This window comes from Stegodyphus dumicola, chromosome 3, assembly GCF_044657685.1.
Source record: "Stegodyphus dumicola isolate Sdum_Otavi_A_Nest chromosome 3, ASM4465768v1".
Taxonomy (NCBI): domain Eukaryota; kingdom Metazoa; phylum Arthropoda; class Arachnida; order Araneae; family Eresidae; genus Stegodyphus; species Stegodyphus dumicola.
This window is the reverse complement of record NC_140770.1, coordinates 205,071,736-205,091,255: the sequence shown is the minus strand read 5'-3', so window position 1 is coordinate 205,091,255 and position 19,520 is coordinate 205,071,736. Positions and strand designations below refer to the sequence as shown.

The 19,520-nt window shown below is 34.3% G+C and overlaps 1 protein-coding gene across 2 annotated transcripts in view; it reads right to left on the bottom strand.

Moving 5' to 3' along the window:
• Positions 1-15,278: 15,278 nt before the first annotated feature.
• Positions 15,279-19,520, bottom strand: part of Unc-115a (actin binding LIM protein Uncoordinated 115a) — a 213,598-nt gene continuing 209,356 nt past the window's right edge. For both annotated transcript variants that reach the window (XM_085813788.1, XM_085813789.1), the window contains 2 exons: positions 17,564-17,635; positions 15,279-17,458 (listed from right to left, as the gene is read on the bottom strand). In XM_085813788.1, the coding sequence (XP_085669914.1) occupies positions 17,345-17,458; positions 17,564-17,635 (186 nt within the window). In that variant the 3' untranslated portion in view covers positions 15,279-17,344. The remainder of the gene's footprint in view (positions 17,459-17,563; positions 17,636-19,520) is intronic.

Below are 19,520 nucleotides of genomic sequence, written 5' to 3'. Positions count from 1 at the left end.
TCATGAACATTCAAGGGTTCTCTCCAAGACCAAATTTTAGAAGAGGACCACAAAGAGTACACTTGAGGATCCTCTTTCAGGTCTAGGTGAGATAAGGGTTGAGACCAATATTCTTGGGTCTCTGAAGCATCCCAACTTAGACATTTATTATTATTATTATTAGAAAGTTCATCATCCTCCTCCTCCTCATCGTCGCACGAGTTCTCCTGAGGAGATTCTTCCGCCTCCTCTTCGTCTTCGACAGCTTTGCTCTCGGAGGGGTAACAATGTAATTTCCGGAAAACGTAACTACCCTCCATCAAATGGTATCGAAAATTTCTCACCTTGTTCTCGGCACAATGAATCATCTTTTGGAAATATTGGTGTCGCGTGCATTTCGACTTGTTCCGCCACTCGGTTTTCCCTGGGATGTAAAACTCATAAACGGATCGCTGGCAGAGCTTGCTGAAAAATTCGGCTTTATCGTATCCATTGACGTAGATCACCTCCACATTTTCGGTCAGTATTTTCAGGATTGTAGGAAGATGCTCGTAGGAAAGACGACCCTCGGTCCATTGCAGTCCGTGTCGGTTATTTGTAGTCTGGTTGACCACAGCTTGATTGCGGGACGATAAGTCATCGTAATGGACAGGAGGGAGAAAAATCATGGATCCGCATAAGGTTAAATCGCAAGTGATGTAGCCCAGTTCTTTCAAGATGAAACATATATCTCCCGTCTTTGGATCATAACAGTGAAAGTATTCCATGTCCAGAACAATGTAGGAATCTTTGAGAGGTTTGGCACTCAAAATGTCCATCTTCTTCAATTGAGGAAAAAAAGAAAACAAAATTCTCTCTCGCTCGCTGTGTGTCCTGAAGGAAAAAATGGATAGCGTTCTCTCGCCGTCTCCTCTTTTATATATATATAGAAAGAAGGTTGCACGTGACAGGTCGTATGAATTCTGGGAAAGGTCACATTCGTATATATATTTGTTTTTTGAATAATATCGTGCGTATCTCAATACACATCCATCATAATAATAATAAAGGTCACCTTGGAAAGAAAAAGAAATAAAAAACATGGAACTCGTGCTCGACTTTGAAGGTTTCTACGATTCTCAAGGAGCCTTTATTGTGAAAGAATTGGCTTACGTCACATTGGACGGTACTTCTCGAGGGGTATTTGTTTTTAAACCCCCGTTTCCATAGCAAATGCTCACCGAGAAAGAAAAACGAACCGCTGTGTGGGCGAGTGATTATTAACACGGTTTGTCGTGGTACGAAGGAGAAATTCCGTACAGTTATTTTCCATGGGTGTTAACGATGTTGACGGAACCTTTTTCCATGATTTGGGTGCGAGGAGAAATGAAACGGCGGTTTTTAGAGAAATGGTTGCAAAGATCCATTTATTGCATTTCGGGATCGACGCAAGAGATTCTCAAATACAATGGGATCGAACACATGAATTGTCCTAACCATACAAAAGGTTTTTTCCATTGCGCTCTACAAAAAGCAGTTCGGTATCATTATTATTTAAAGACACAGAGAAGAAATTCGCAAGGTCGATCCTGCACAATTCAATCTTGACAGAACTCATTAAAAAAATACATATATCACGTTACTTCTTCAACAGCATAGATGGTTCTGAAGCGAAACTTGGAACTTTGAAATAATAGATCAGAGAGAAATCATTCTTAAAAAAAATGGTAAAGTCTCGAATCGGCTGGGAGAAAAAAAATTTCTCAGAGCTGAAAAAAAAAAAACTTTTGGTTAATTTTTATCATGTCTTTAGACATGATAAAAATTAATGACCCTCCCTTTTTGTCTGGGAAGGATGTCTCACCCTTTCTAAAAATAGATCATGACTCATCCTTTCTCTAATGGCAATCATTCCATGAATGAATCACGATTTGTTTTTCAAAAGAGTGAGACAACATTCCCAGACGAAAAGGGAAGGGGGGTCGTTAATTTTTATCATGTCTAAGACATGATAAAAATTAACAAAAAGTTTTTTTTTTTTTTTTTTTTTTTGAGTTGTAGAATTTTTCTCAGCTCTGAAAATTTTTTTCCAGCCGACTCAAGACTTTACCATTTATATTTACGAATAGTCTTTGGATTATTTATTTATTTTCTTTTTAAAAGAAAAATTCTGAGCTAGACCTATCTATTGGCTTAACATTCTGGTCATAGAAACAGTCTAGAATCTCATTTTATTTTTCGAGGCTAATGCACGGGTTCTCCAATCAAAAGGGTTACTATAAAGGGATTGGTTTGAATGCATTTATCTGCAAATGTTGTAGGATTCTGTTGTTGAGAAGGGGGTATATTATTATTATTATTATTATTATTATTATTATTATTATTATTATTATTATTATGATTGTGGCAGATTCGTTTTCTACATGGAAGTCTAATCTCCTCCGAAGACCTTTTCTGGGGATCGTCGATAGATGGTTTTTCAATAGGAATCGTTTCCCTCGGATCCTCAAGAGATAGAGGGGGGTCCTGTCTTGAGAAATGGAGCGGTCTCTCCTCCTCCTCCTCGAGAAGTCTTGAGAAAGGGAGAGGATTTTCGGTTCCCTTATTCTTGAGGGGTCTTGACAAATTGAGAGGTCCCTCCTCTTCGAAAGAGAGAGAAGTTTTGGTTCCCTTATCCTCGAGGGGTTTTGACAAATCGAGAGGTCCCTCATTTTCGAGGGGTCTTGATAAATGGAGAGGTTTTTCATCTTCGAGGGGGTTTGATAAAGGAAGAGGTCCCTCCTTCTCGAGGGGTCTTGATAAATGGAGAGGTTTTTCATCTTCGAGGAGGTTTGACAATGGGAGAGATTTCTCCTTCTCGAGGGGTCTCTCTTCCTCAAGGGGTCTTGAAAAAGGGAGAGGTTTTTCATCCTCGACGGGTTTTGACAAACTGAGAGGAATCTGAACAGGCTTCTCCTCATCCCCATCATTATCGAGGAGGATGAGGATAGGATTTTGGAAAGGTTTTTTCTTTTTCTTCTGAACAGGCTCCTCTTGATGCTCGGAGAGAGGGATGGAGTAGTTGTTCCACCATTCTATTTTTTCTTGCTCGAGGATTTTTTCCAAAGTCGTGGCCTCTCTATGATGAGACGAAGGAGGAGAGTCCTCGAGAAGAATATAATAGGTATTCTTCCCAGTCTTCTCGATCGAGAGAGGTTCGTGGAAACATTTGTGCAACCATTCACTAAAATGAACGAGAATCCCTTTTGTCTTCTCAAGACGATCCATAATCCTATTCATTTGCGAGACGGTTAGAAAGTGGGACGTGTAAAAATATTTGGCTCGTTCCATTAACAAAATTTGTGCATCCAAAGGTGGAATGTCACGAGCCATCAACACGTTTTCGTCGGATAAAAATTCGTCCCGCATCTTTTGATAACTCCCCACGATATAATAACCCGCACATTTTGAAAAGTCGGAGGCTTTCAGGTAAACGACTCCTTGGATGATATAAAAGGAAAGATCAACATATTTATATTTGAAAGGAATACACGTAGTGAGCTGGGGATGCCTCCTCATGACCCACTTGGACAAAAATACGACTTATATAACTTATATACGACTTATATACGATATAAATAAAAGGGGCTCTCCCCTTTTATTTATAGAGAGAAAGAGAGTGTGACCTTCCCTTCCCTCCTCCTCCTCTCTCTCTGCTTCCTCTATCTCTGGACGTCCTTGGATTGGAAAGGTTGACTTTGAAAAAAAAAGAAGGTCATGGTTGTATAATTTTTTGTTTATTAAATTATTACTTTCACTTCCTCATTCCCACACACATTCATCTTTTAAGAAAAGAAAAAGAGGTCATGGAGATAAGATTTCTTGGAAAGAAGAGAGAGTGTGTGTCTGTGTGTGTCTATATAGATATATAAAAAGACGAGAGTACTGGGCGAGATGATTTCTTTTCCATTGGGAGCCATGTCGCTATTAGACGTTTTTCCAACTCAACGGATTTCGAACGGGGAGGATTTGAAGACGCTAAAGCAAATCTCCAACTTAAAAATTTTTTTGGCGTGTCATTGTGCGACATTTATTCCGCATTTACCACCTCATCAAGCGATCGTTTCTTTCAACCAAGATGTCGAATCCTCCAACCTGCTCGTTCAGAATATATACAGAAATTTATTCGAATTGCAACAAACGAAAGAGGAATCTCCCTTCTCTTGGAATCGGATGGATCGAGCTTTGAGACGGCCCATTCAAACAGACCGGCGATATACAGATCCGCGCACGAGTTTTCGGTGGAAGAATATTTTTCTCACGAAACGATATTTTACGTTTGGAGTGAGAACGACGGCTGAGGACGAAGTTCATATTGTTCAAACCACAGCCGCTCCTCTCGCCTATTACGAATCATCGTCCCCCAATCTGAAGGAAAGAAGTTTTAAAGTCAGCGACAGGATGAAATATAAGAAATATATTCTAAGACCTTTTCAAAACTATGTCGTTCCCCCGAAAACGCAATATCTCATCGTCACAACCCAGAAGAGTCTCTTTCTCGTCGATCGGTGCTCGTACTCGCTTTGGAGACAATTGAAAGAGGAGATTTCTTTCCAATCGCCGATGATGTTTCAAGAAAAAGAAGAAGAAAACCCTCCGCCACCTTTACCCATCCCTTCCTTAGATGATAAGAGGAGCTGGACCAAACCGTCGTCATGGCCCGAAACAAAATCGACCCGGCAACGGAATGAAATTGAAGTCATCACAATTGAAGATGAGGAGGAAGAAAAAAAATTACCTCTTAAAAAACGGTCGACTTACCGGAACCTACCTGGCGTGCAAGATCCGCTTCAGAATCCAGAAGCTTCTTCTTCTTCTTCTTCTTCTTCCCCGACTTGTTCAAACAGGCAACCTCTTTCGGACTCCTCACAGACAGAACCTCTTCCAGTATCCTCCTCTTCTTCTTCTTCTTCTCCTCCAACCTGTCCCGACATCGTAGAGGTAGAATGTCAGACGGGTCCACAAGCTTCAAAAAGTCCCGACATCGTAGAGGTAGAATGTCAGTCGGGTCCACAAGTTCCAACAGGTCCAGAAATCATGGAGGCAGAATCACAGCCGGGTTCACAAGTTCCAACGGGTCCAGAAATCATGGAGGTAGAATTTCAGCCGGGTAAACAAGTTCCAACGGGTCCAGAAATCATGGAGGTAGAATCGCAGCCGGGTCCAGACATCCTAGATCCCTCCACTCATCCCAAAGAGACTCCAAGTGTTTCAAGACAGCCTTGTGAGGATACAGCCCTTCCCGTATGGAATGATTATATGGACATACAAAATTTGGTGCAACAGGAAGGAGAAGAAAATAATCATACGGATGGGTGGGTCAAAGACTCTTTAGATCATTTAACCTCGAATGAAATTGAACTGTTATGGAATTGCATTTCTGAAATCACATCGGAAATGGATAAAAACCAAAACAAAAAAAAATTTTTTTTAATAACAAATGGGAGGAGGGTCATGATGTCAATTAAAAAAATATTTTATATAATAAAATTGATATAAATAAAAGGGTCATGATGTCAATTAAAAAAAAGTCCAATCTTGGTGGTTCACTTCAGTTTTCCAGCATGAGGTGATCCACGTTTCCCGAAATATGGATCCCATTCCAAGAGAGATTGTGTAGAGCCTTCACTTCAGTTCTTTTTTTTTTCTACCAAGAGGGGAGGGTCCCCAAAGGGTTACCCTTGTCCAAAGAGAGAAAGTGTAGAGCATTCATTTCAGTTTTTTTTTAAGTTTAGGGGAGGGAGGTCTCAAAATCACACCCCCCCCATTTTCAAAGAGAGATGGTGTAGAGTGTTCATTTCTGTTTTTTTCCAAAGTTAGGGAGTTTTCAAATGGCTACCCATTTCAGAGAAAGAGAGAGAGAGAGAGAGAAGGTGTAGAGCGTTCATTTCAGTTTTCCAAGGTTAGGATGGTGGTGGAGAATCCTCCAAAATGGCTACTCATGTTAAAGAGAGAGAGAGAGAGAAAATGCGTAGAGCGTCCATTTCAGTTTTCCAACATTAGAAGGTCCCAAAATACCTTCTGAATTCAAAGAGAGATCGTGTAGAGCGTTCATTTCCAGTTCTCCAAGATCAGAAGAAGAGGGTCCGCTTTTCCCAAAATGGCTTTCCGCATTCAGAGACATCGAAGTGCAGACTTCAGTTTCCTTCCTCCCCAAGAATAGAGGGTCCCAAAATGGCTTTCCATTTCAAAGAGAGAGGGAGAGGCGTTCATTTCCATTCTCCAAGATAGGGTCGTCTGCTTTTTTCCCAAAATGGCTTCCCAATTCAGAGAAAGAGAGAGAGTGAAAAGGTGTGTAGAGCGGTCATGTTCATTCTCCAAGATAGGGTCGTCAGCTTTTTCTCAAAATGGCATCTCCCCATTCAAAAAGAGATCGTGACCAATTTTTTCCAGTTTTTTCCAAGATGGGGGGGGGGAGAAGAAAACCTAGGATGGAATAACACGACACACAGAGAGAAAGAGAAAAAAAAACGCCATCTTGTCATTTTCTGATAGGGTACCGGTGTTCGAATACTTTTGTGACCGACTGTACATGTCACTGCCGTAATGCAATGTTTTGAAGTCACAAACATGGACGCCGCTTGTTCGGCGGAGTTTCATTCCCCGATAGTGGAGGAAACCGCGAACCCTCCCTCCTTCTATTCTGACCTCCTTGGTTACTACAGTTAATAACTCCTCGAAAGTCAACCTTGCATTACCTACAATCCGCTTTAAGTGATATTTCACGGATTTTATTCGAGATTCCCATAGTCCACCAAAATTAGGTGTCCGTGGAGGAATAAACTTCCATACTATTCCTTCTTCACCTAAATAATCTGCTAATTTTTTGTCAGGATTTCTAATTAAATTGTTAATTCTTTGCAATTCGGCATTTGCGCCAACGAAGTTTTTTGCATTGTTTGAGAAACTGAGAAAAAAAAAATATGAAAAAAAAATTTTCCGCGCCTAGCAATAAATCTCTTTAAGGTGGCAATAAATGCGTCAGTGGTGAGGTCACTCACTAGTTCGAGATGCACTGCCTTTGTTATAAGGCAAATGAAAAGAGCTAAATATACCTTATGAAGAGTTCCTTTCCTCTGTTCCTCGTACCTAATAAAAATGGACCGCAAAAATCGGTGCCGACATGATTAAAGGGTGAGCTCGGATTTACGCGCTCTGCAGGTAATGACCTCATAATTTGTTCGATAGTGACTGGTTTATTTTTACTACAAATTATGCATTCAAATTTCTGTCTCATAAAACACAATAATGCTTGCGAACCTACGTGTAAATATTTCCGATGATAATGCTCAGCAATCAGCTTAGTTAGTTTGCATTTAACAAGCAAAATTATTTGATGTTTTTGTGAAAACATTACATTGGCCCCTTGTAATCGGCCTCCTACTCTCATCACATTATTTGCATCCAAAAAAGGGTTCAAAGAAAGTAAAATACTTTTATTATTAATGGGTTTACCTTGTGCGAGGGAGTTGTATTCTAAATAAAAACTACATTTTTGAACCTCTCTTACTAAAAAGGATTCTGCCTCATTTAACTCCTTTGAACTTACCTCTCCTGTTCTTCTCTGTGCTCCTTTCTGTTTTGCACACCTAGAGTTCCAAATGAACCTGAAAATATAACTAACAATACGGAATAATTTTAAATAATTGTTAGTTATATCTAGGACATTATCAATAAATTTTGAAGGCAAAGTGCATAAACAAGCAATGTCAGTTCTTTTTCTCAGTTCATTAGAAAATGTCTCTGTTTTTTCTAATTGTTCAAAGTCAATGTTCTTGTTAGGTATGACACCTTCACTCAAGAATGGAGGACCTTTCCACCACAGATCAGCATCATGCAGTTTGTCAAAATTCAGTCCTCGGGAAATAAGGTCTGCTGGGTTCTCCTCTGAACGCACATAATTCCACTGGCATGTCTGTGTTAGCTCTTGGATCTGCAACACTCGATTAGCAACAAAAGTTTTTAGTACATGCGGAGGATTCCGAAGCCATGCTAACACTATGGTTGAGTCACACCACAGACATATTTTACTGATGTCCAATTTCAATAAAGGCACCACCTTTGCAACAAGCTGTGCTAGCAGTACAGCTGCGCAGAGTTCCAGTCGAGGTACTGTCACGGTTTTAGTAGAGCTACTCTGGACTTGCTGCAAAGCAAATGTGAAGATAAATTATTGTCACTTCTACAGCGTAAATAGATGGCTACTCCGTATGCGTGTTCTGATGCATCTGAAAATCCATGAATTTGTATCTCAGAAAAACTTTCCTGTAAAACATATCTACTGACTTTCAAATTGTTGATAGATTGCATTGAATCAATAAAAATTTGCCACTCCTTAATTATCCTTTCGGGTAGCGGATCGTTCCAATCAAGCTTCAATAACCAAAGTCTTTGGATGAAAATTTTTGCTTTTGTTATCCCTGGACCAAGCAGTCCTAATGGATCATAAATGCAAGCAATATCAGACAACACTGTTCTCTTTGTGTAAGTAGTTGGTTTCTTGATCGTTGATTTGTACGAAAAATAATCTATCTTTGGATTCCATAATAATCCTAAAGTTTTGATGCTCTTATCGTCATCGAAATTACTGAAAGAATATTCCTCTTGTCCATCCGGAAACTGCAAAAGATCAGGATGATTAGCACACCATCTGTGCAGACGCATTCGTCCACGTGATAATAGGTTAATCAATTGCGACTGTAATTCTTTAGCCTCTATTAGAGTATGGGCTCCTGTGAGTATGTCATCGACGTAAAAATCCCTTTGTACTATTGGCGCTGCCAAGGAGGTTAGAATAGAACAAGGAGGTTAGAATAGAAGGAGGGTGGGTTCGCAGTTTCCTCCACTATCGGGGAATGAAACTCCGCCGGACAAGCGGCGTCCATGTTTGTAACTTCAAAACATTGCATTACGGCAGTGATATGTACGTGTTTCTAAGCTGTTCTGTGCATTTTTTTTCCAGTAAAAATATGTTAAATTTATAATGAAATCCCTCGCTATTGTTGAATTTTTGTTTTAAAGTAATAAAGATGATATCCATAATTTACTATGTACAGCAAATTATTAAGAAATAGTTCGAAATCTAAATGCATGCGCATAACATTAAAGCCTTTAAAAAATGATGTTTCTGCATATTTCACGAACTTGCTTAGGTTAGAAAATAAAGCTTAATAAAATAAAACAGATTTATCTGAATGCATTGATTTCAGTTTATGCGCATTTCATATTTATTAATCTCAAAGAAACTGCCTTTAATAAAGTTGAATTACAGAAATACACCTATATAAGTTTTTGGATACATCTTTCCACATGTTCAATGGTGTAAATATTTTACTTAATTTTATCACTATACTGCGCAGAAATTTGTAAGTTTATGCAAAAAATTTTTAACAACAGAACAGTTTATCTTAACTTAAAAAAAATGAATAATAATTAATATATAAAGAAAAGCATTGCTTTATTTAACATCTTTACAATTAATAAAAATAGTAACAATTGATTTCTTACTTTTCATGAAAGTTCTAAAACGAATTAACTAAAACGTTCAAATTATACAATTTAAATCCTACCATATAGCATTGTATCTTAAGGAACGAAGATACCAGCTATAAACAGAAACATTAAAATGTATTTAATATATTTTGATTATAGTTATATTAAATAACCTATTTTAAGTCCTTTTTTTCACATCTGGAAAGAAAACCACATGACATTGTGATATTTTTTGACATAGTTGTCATATTACATAAAAAAAGAAAATTAATACTTACGTGTGAAAAATAATGACCGGAATTTTTTTCGAGAATCTATTTGTGCATCCATATGCAATACAAGCTGACATTTGAAGCTTCAAAAAGAAAAGAAAAAAATGTTGCAATGACAGACTTCCTTGCACAAGTCACGGTGATAACAGGAAGATGGCCGCCAAGCTTCACCGTTTGAGTTGAACCTTCCCTCCTTCTATTCTAACCTCCTTGGAATAGAAGGAGGGAAGGTTCAACTCAAAAGGTGAAGCTTAGCGGCCATGTTACTGTTATCGCGGTGACTTGTGCAAGGAAGTCCGTAATTACAATATTTTTTTCTTCTTTTCTTTTTGAAGCATGTTAGCTTGTGTTGTATATGAATGCACAAACAGATTTTCGAAAAAGATTCCTGAGATTACTTTTCCCGCGTAAGTATTGATTTTCTTTTTTTTTTTATGTAATTTGATAAGTTAGGTAAAAAATATCACGTCATGTTGTTTTCTTTCCAGATGTGAAAAAAAGGACTTAATAATAATCAAAATATGTTAAATACATTTTAATGTTTCTGTTTATAGCTGGCATCTCTGGCATCTTTGTTCCTTAACATAAAATGATGTATGCTAGAATTTAAACTGTATAATTTGAACGTTTTAGGTAATTCGTTTGATAATTTTCATGAAAAGTAAAACACCAATTGTTACTATTTTTATGAATTGTAAAGGTGTTAAACAAAGTAATGCTTTTCTTTATGTATTAATTATTATTAATTTTTAAGTTTTGTGAACTGTTAGGAATATAATTTGTGCATTTGATCAAGATAAACTAACTTTTCTGTTGTTAAAAAATGTTTTTTTGCATAAATTTACAAATTTGTGGGAAGTATAGCGATAAAAGTAAGTAAAATATTTACACAACTGAACATGTGGGAAAGATGTATCCAAAAATATAGGTATAGGTATATTTCTGTAATTCAGCTTGATTAAAGGCAATTTCTTTGAGATTCATAAATATGAAACGCGCATAAACTGAAATCACTGAATTCACATAAATCTGTTTTATTTTATTAATATTTATTTTCTTGTTGTTATAAAGTTGTTGGTTGTGAAAAGAATCTATTTAAACTTTCATTTAAAAAAATGCAACTTGTGACTATTTTTTTAGAAAATTATTTGCTATTAATTTCAGGTTAAAATTATTTTAAATGATTCTTTAATAAATTACAATATTGTGAATAAATCAGAAATATCACTTCTTAAAGAAAAAATTTGAAAGTACACCCAACAGGTTGCTAATAAAACCTAAACAAATTCTTGAAATATGCAGAAACATTATTTTTAAAGGCTTTAATGTTATGCACATGCATTTAGATTTCGAAGTATTTCTTAATGATGTTCTGTACGTAGTAAATTACGGATATCATCTTTATAACTTTAAAACAAAAAACTAACAATAGCGAAGCATTTCATTATAAATTTTACATATTTTTAGTGGAAAATACATGCACGGAACAGCTTAAAAACACGTACGTTTCACTGCCGTAATGCAATATTTTGAAGTTACAAATATGGACGCCGCTTGTTCGGTGAAGTTTCATTCCCTGATAGTGGAGGAAACTGCGAACCCTCCCTCCTTCTATTCTAACCTCCTTGGGCGCTGCTAACGAAAAATTGTTTTTCTCGTCTTCTGCTAATTGATTAAGTGTGCGTGTTGCTAGATATGGTGCGTTGGATGTACCGTATAGTCTTCAGTCTATAGACCTTAACTGGTTCTTCTTCACTACTCTTCCATAAGATGCGTAATAAATCTCTTTGATGTTCTTTAATCAAAATATTACGATACATTTTTACAATGTCTGCTGTGAAGGCAATTTTATGCGTTCGAAATCTGCAAATAATATCAAATAGTTCGTCTTGAACTAACCCTCCATTCAGCAGAATATCGTTTAACGAAATTCCCGTAGTCGTAGGAGCAGTGGCATCGAACACTACCCTAAGTTTACTGCTAGGTTTCTCGGGCCTGAAAACCCCATGGTGAGGAATATAATATGAGAAACTAGAGCTATCCCTTTCATCAACTTCTTCGGAATGGCTTAATTTATTATATTCCTTAATGAAATCTTCTTATAAATGTTTCATTTGCGGAATTTTGAGTGAAGCGTTTAAGTAGATAATTCAATCTTTCGCTAGCGTTTTCTCTCAATTCCCCTAAAAGGCTAAGTCCTTCCTCCTTAATTGGCATTTCCACTACATATCTGCCATCATCTGGCCTCGTGTGTGTACGAAGAAAGTGCTGTTCACAAAATTCCTCTTCCTGACTTTTCGCTTTTTTTGCTTCATTAATACCTTCATTCTCCCAAAACCTTCTCCTGTTGTCAGATAAATTATCCCCATTTTCCACAAACCCACAATAATTATCAACATTGCCTTGCTGCGGCATGCGTACTGACCCGCTAACGATGTATCCAAAAACTGACTGATGGAGAACCAGGTCTTGCATATTTATTCTATTTGTTCCCAGTAAATCGAAAAATATTTCGTTAGATAATAAAACATGTATTTGACCAGGTTAATAAAACTCTGGATCAGCTAAACCAATGAGTTGCAACTGCTTAACATCAGGAATGTTTATATATCTAGCAGGCGTTACGCGAGTTATTTTTGGAACAACAAAAAATTGTAATGTACGAATAAAATCTCTAGTAGCGTTAGCGATGGTTGCTATAGCATTTTCCTTAACACCCATAACCGTACCATTGATACCTGAAATAGAAGCGTTTATTTTTCTTTGCTTCAAATTCAAGAACTAAGCACCTTCTTTAGTAATGAAATTATTTTGAGAACCGGAATCCAGCAAGGCTCTCAGCGAAATAAATTTTCCATCATCACCTTTAATGAAAATAATTTCAGTTGAAAGTAGAACTTGTTTATTAAAAGAGCTGGAAATATTCAGCGTAGTACCGTTAATGGACTTTGCTTGGTTGGTTTCATTAGTGTCACTAACCTTTTGGCTGCTTGCCATTGGAGTAAATGTATCAGCATTTGGAGAAAGATTACTGCTAAATTTATTAATCTTGTTTGTGATTTGATTCGATGTGCCGTTTGCTCTATCGAAATTTTCTTCATTTCGATCAAAATGTAAGAGCGAATTGTAAAATTTCTGACATTTTCTACATGTATTAGAACTTTTACAGTCCTTGATTATGTGGATCGAAGATAAACAATTGAAACATAGTTTTTTTGTCTTTACAAATTCAAATCGTTTCTTGACTGTTAGATTTAAGAATTGCGCAAATTTCAACAATAAATGATCAGCTTTACAATAAGGACAATTTTTTGAATTTTCCGAAAGTGATGCAAGAGCTTTGGTATTAAATGAACGTTTCGATTCCCCATGCAGAGGTTTGTAATGTGATAGGGTGTGAGCGTGTTCCTTCAAAAAACATGTCAGTTGTTTAAACGTTCCTATCTCGTCTTTTTTAAGTGACCTTTCCCACCAACACGGAGTATTTCTATTCAACTTTTCAACTAATAAATAAACAATTAACGTGTCTGAAAATTCTTCCACCTTTTGCTCCAATGCTTCCAAGGATCGTAAACATTCATGCACCTTATCGATAAATTTTAAAAGCGACGAAGTAGAATCACTCGTTTGAGGTATAGAAATTAATTTCTTTATGATAGAATTCATCAAATCTTTTTTGTTGCAATAGCGCTCAACCAACAGATTCCATGCTATGTCATAATTCGAATCTGAAATTGGAATGGACTGAATAATATTTAAAGAGTCTGCCTTACACGAACTCTTTAAATATTGCAATTTTTGCGCATTAGTTAATTTGCTATTTTTATGCACAGCTGCGGAAAATAAATCCTCAAATTCAATCCATTCTTCGATTTTCCCACTAAATATTAGAAGAGACAATTTAGGTAATTTTATATCCGAAACAATTATGTCTTTACTCGAACCGTTTTCATTTGAACAGCTATTCCTTTGAGAACTGATCTCAAAAATTTTTCTTTTTAATTTTCAAATGAATTTCATCGAAATTACTTATTACATTTTCCTTTTCGTTAATGAATTCGTCAGTGTCCTTTTCCTCACAATGTGCAAATAAAGAATCGAAAATGTTAATTCCTTTTTAAATTCTAATATTTTTGATTCGTATAACTCCAATAAGGAAATATCTGCTTCCTCCACTGTAGAATTTACCTTATTTTCAAACTTTCTGATACTGCATTTTAAACTTTTTTTGTTAGCTTTAATCGCTTTCAATTCACTACTCATCATGAACAAATAAATAATTTATCACTTACCGTAATTGCAGATTTCTCGACAGCAACACCGGAAATGAACGATGACACAGTATCCAATCTTAATTGCGTAATCCACACGAAAACGAAAGCATTCCAAACACTCTATATGAAGTTATGCGTAATACAACCAAACAAAAGTATTCCAATAATGTTCTAAAAGATTAATTTTAGCAACGATATCTTTTACCTGTGGCTCGGCGGGCCATAAAGTGTTCATGCGATGCGTGCGTTGTTATACACAACAATTCCAAATTAACTAGAAGTGGACTGTACTAAATATTTTATTCAACAACTTTAATCAAATGCATGCCATCTTTCAAACGATGACTTACTACTAATAACAACAGCAATAAAAGAAACTGAGTAAGCGTTTACAGGGTTGCTGTAATGAACATCTGCGCCATGCAAGGCGCCAAGAAGAGAAAAAATGACGTAATCTTACAGTTAAATAGTCTTAATGACCTAACAAAGCTCTAGTACTTTAATTATTTAACTATTTTAAAATTAATTACTAGCCTGTCCCTACGCTTTTACATTTTCATATTTTTATTTGTTTCCTAATGGTCTTTCACAAGGTTCCAGTACTTCAAATTGTCAAATTAAGCTCTAATATGGCATTTGATGTACAATTTCTACCTACAAGCATCATTAAAAATGACATGCATCTTAATGGCAGTACTACTGCTGCAAATAAATCATTAAAAATGGTGTGCATCTTAATGGCAGCACTATTGCTGTGAATAAATCAATGACAATTATTAAAAATTTGCTTGCTACATATATTTATTTCTTTTGTTTTCTTAGAATAAATCTTTTTTCAATTAATGGTACTGAAATTAAATGGTGCATCTAGCAACTGATGAAATACGATGCATACAATATGCAGTAATTAAATACCTGTATGCTAGGTTCGCGTTAATAATTGTTCACAGTCTTTTGAATAACTAATTTACATCATGTAATTTAATAGTTTCTTTTCATAAAATAAAAAGGTTCAATGGAGAAGAGCTACCCATTCTCTTTGGATTAATGAAATAATTCACTTTCAAATTATACCTATTTTTATAGTCAAAAAGTAAAGAAGTTCATTACTCTACAGAATTGTTTTTGTTTCATGAAAGTTTAGTATTAGATCAAACTGAATTAAAGCAGCATAATTAATTCATTTACATTTTTTTCGTCAAATCATGGGAAAAGTAGAACTTATTTAATGATAATGATACAGTTTTAAATAGAATGCATTTAATGTTTTCTAAATACAGTCGTGATAATATAGTCATTCTTCACAGGGTTTGGTTCATAGAGTCAAGTTACAATAACACCACAAACTTTATACAGAACAATAAAAATTAACCATACTAAAAAAGCAATATCACTACGAAGAAAAGCATGTAAATTCATCAATTGAATGAAAATGCATCTAGTACTGATTTTAAGTCAAGCCCTTTTATATGAATCAAACACAGTATAGATTTTTATTTAATTGAATGTATTTAATTTGTTTTTTTACAGTTTTAGTGTTATCAATTTTCTATAAATAAGAGACTTAAACATTGTTGAAGCTTGAAAAATTAATCGAAATAGTAACTTCAAATTACTTACGAGATTGTGCAGCAATTTAATATAATACTTAAAAAATGGATAACAGGTAAAACATTTATAATTTTAAAACTACATCTTATGCAATTTCAAACTCCAAAATTTGGGTTTACATTAGTTTTAATACATTTTTAAAAATAAGACTTTTTAAATACATCATATTATGATACGAGTCACTCATTAAAAAATGAAATTTCGATTTTTTTATCAGAAATTACAAATTTTGATAATAAAAAATCATTTTCTCGAGATTAAATTTTGTATTTTGCACTTTTTTAAATCAAAGCAAAACTAACCAAGATAAATTAATACTTTTGAATTTTATATATCCTTTAGTTAAATACACTACTTTCATTATACAATTTTTTTCGTATGAAAACAACGTATTCATCCCAATGACAGCAAGTTTATCAATATTAGCAATATAGTACACACAAGTTAATAACCACATACACAGTACAATAGAGTATATGGTACAAATATCCCTCTTCAGAAATGACAATTCAAGGTTAAAAAGTACTGAATGAATGAGACTTAAGTTGCACACAATTATACATAAAATTTTGTTCTTACTCCAAGTAATTTTCATATAATCATAATAGTGATTTTCGTTTAATAAATTAAAAATTATTTTTTATCATACTAATTTTGAATCAAGAACATGATACATACATATAATCAAATACATATTCTTGTCTAACTTACTCAAATAATACCTTTGAAAATTTCAATTTCACTATGTAAGACTGGCTTGTTAAAATTTTAAATACAGAAAAAGAGAAACTGCCCAAATTTTTCAGCACCTTTATGTGAAAGGGAAACTGGACGGAGTACATAATGACTAAGTGAGGAAGAGACATGCCAAGCTGCAAGGCTACAAACAGGCACTAAGTCTTGAGCAGTTCTTTCTACAGTCATGCTACTCCTTTCACACAACATAGTTTTGCTTTGAAATGCAAATAAAATAAGAGCAGTATAGAAGAAGAGCTTTTCAAAACATGAAAATGAATATAAATTTTTTATATCTATGAAAATGTAAAATGGAAATGTTACAAAAACAGAATATGCAATTTCTAATTTTTAAAGAAATTATCAAATTTATTTTATGCCTTTCATTTTTAAACACAGGTGTTTCACTGGCTGAGAAGAAAAATTAATTTTTTATTTCATGAATTAGAGATTCAGTATAGCACATTATTTCATCTCTGCATTACATGCTTTTGAAATGAGACTACAGCAATGCAAAATAGAAAACATTTCAGGAACTCATGTGCTAAACTAGGAAAGCTATAAAAAGATATAAAACACAGAATGCTATATGTACAATAAAATTATAAAAACAAACTTATGCTAAAATATTTTTATGATAATCACAGCACACATATGAAATCCAATTATAAAATAAGGAATATTTTATTAGCTTAAAACACATTATAAGCAATTTATACAAAATGACTGTCATGAAGTACATAATCTTCATTGTCAAATAATATCAATAGCTCTGGAAGCTAACACTTATTAAAGTTAAAAATAATATTTTCCTTCCAGGTTGTTTTAATTTAAATGTTGCTAGATTGCAGCTGAATGTTTCAAACTAGTAACAAGGGAAAAGCAGTATAAAAGCACCTCTTTTTGGTTCAAAATTTACAACAAAGTTTCCGGCAATTTTATTGCCATACTAAAAATATCAATTTAAAATAGCTTAGCTCTTTTCTTCAAATCATTCCTTCGCCATTCGGGTAAACGATAAAATTCTAATCGAGACATATGGAATATAGCTTGGAATTCTTCATTTGAAAGGTGACGCTATAAGAAAAGATGCATGTAAGAGAAAATTCAGGCTAAAATAAAATAAATAAATAAACTAATGGCTCTTAAAAATAAATAAATATAAATGCAAACTGATCTTACTTCTAAATGACACCTGTCAACATCTGGAGGCAGGCGGTAATTACCAGTAACTAGGAGGTGATAAGGATAAAGCTAAGAAATAAAAATTAATATAAATGGACAGTTTGTAGCATGTTAAGTTCAGAAAAATGTTACTTTCTTCTGCAGTGGAACATTTTAGTTTCAAATTACAACAAAAATAAAGATTAACTACAACATATAATATTTAAAGTGAAAATTTTTCTTTCCTTCTCCTCAGATAACTTTATGCAGACAAAGAAATAAAATACTAAAGCAGACTTCTTTCCTCTTAAAAACAATACCCATTTTTATTACATTTTTCAAGTACTGAATGAAGAATTTGTTTCCCATTCTACAATTCAGTCTCTTCTATTTAAAAAGGGAATGTTGTTTTTAAATATGTATTAGACATAACAGTAAAAAGTGAACATGAAAAGAAAAAAAAAAAAAAAAAAACTTTTTCCCCATGTTTTCAAAAACAGAAATTCCCTCAAATTATTGTTTGCATATTTATTATTAAGAAGTATTTACATTTGTTAGATCTTATGATATGGAATTATCTTTAATAATAGTTAAGACTAAAAAAATACAAATATAAACCGAAGAAAAAAGGTTTATATTTTTGTGTTTTATAAATCAAACAGTGAATTTTCTTTAAAATAACAAAATGATTCTGGTACTCCGTGGCTGTGAAGTTGAACCTCTACCTGATTATTATCTTTATTTTGATGTAATTTAGTAAATCGTGATTGGCAACAGTTGAGAGTTTTTACATCTAGGCTTGAGTTTGTTCTATAGTTTTACTTTTCGTTCGAAGTAATGAGAAAAATGACTTTTTGAGATGTTTTTCATGAGTATTTAAAAACTGATGAGTAATATTTTATGCCATTTATGTTCTGAGTATTGCTTTGAGGTGTCAAAGCTAAAACTAACACTTAATTAGACTTGTAAATAGAATCGTAATATTAAACTGTTTGTGTTGTGATGAGATGTCTTTCATTAGATAATTGATTGTATACTCATTTTCCATCATAATTCTTCTGATATCGAAGGTAAAACGGGATATCTGGTGTCCGTGACAGGACTACGGCTGCATTTTTAAGAGTGAGTGAAAAAATATTTTTATATTTTCTTTTATTCTTTGTGCGGCAGTTTTCGGATAACCGGCTCTTGGCGACCTCGCTACGGCGGCCGGTGGTGGCGATTTCCGCCAAACCCGGCTACCCACCCCGACAACTTTCTGCTGACGTTTAGGTTACTGTAGAATCCGGAGTATCGGGAGGGATTTAGGGAAAACTTCTGTGTGCTCATATTGAAGGTCACGTGACCATTTTTCTTCGCTTCTGCTGCGTGGTTAGAAGTTGAGAAGTTTGTCTCCTACTTGATCGGAGCGTAGGTAAATAAATAATAGTGTTAAATGCGAATTAAAACCGATAATTATAAATAAATAATAATGTTAAATGCGAATTAAAACCGATAATTATAAATAAATAATAATGGTAAATGCGAATTAAAACCGATAATTATAAATAAATAATAATGGTAAATGCGAATTAAAACCGATAATTATAAATAAATAATAATGTTAAATGGGAATTAAAACCGATAATTATAAATAAATAATAATGTAATTAATTATTATTTTTATATGTTTTTTTCCCTTTTGCTTTTCATTTCTTACATATATACGGATAATTAAATATAATAAGAAGATTAATTATTATTTTTATGTTTTTCCCTTTTGCTTTTCATTTTTTACATATATTGTTCGTAATTGGAGTTTCAATAAAAAAAAATTAAATTCCCTTTTGCTTTTCATTTTTATTTTTAGAATTAAAACGGATAATTAAATAAATGATAATAAGGAAATGTTCCTCTTTTTGCAATCACAACTCGAAAATTATAAATCAGAGAAGTAACTAGGCAGGATTCTGATACTTAATTTGGAATGAACTTT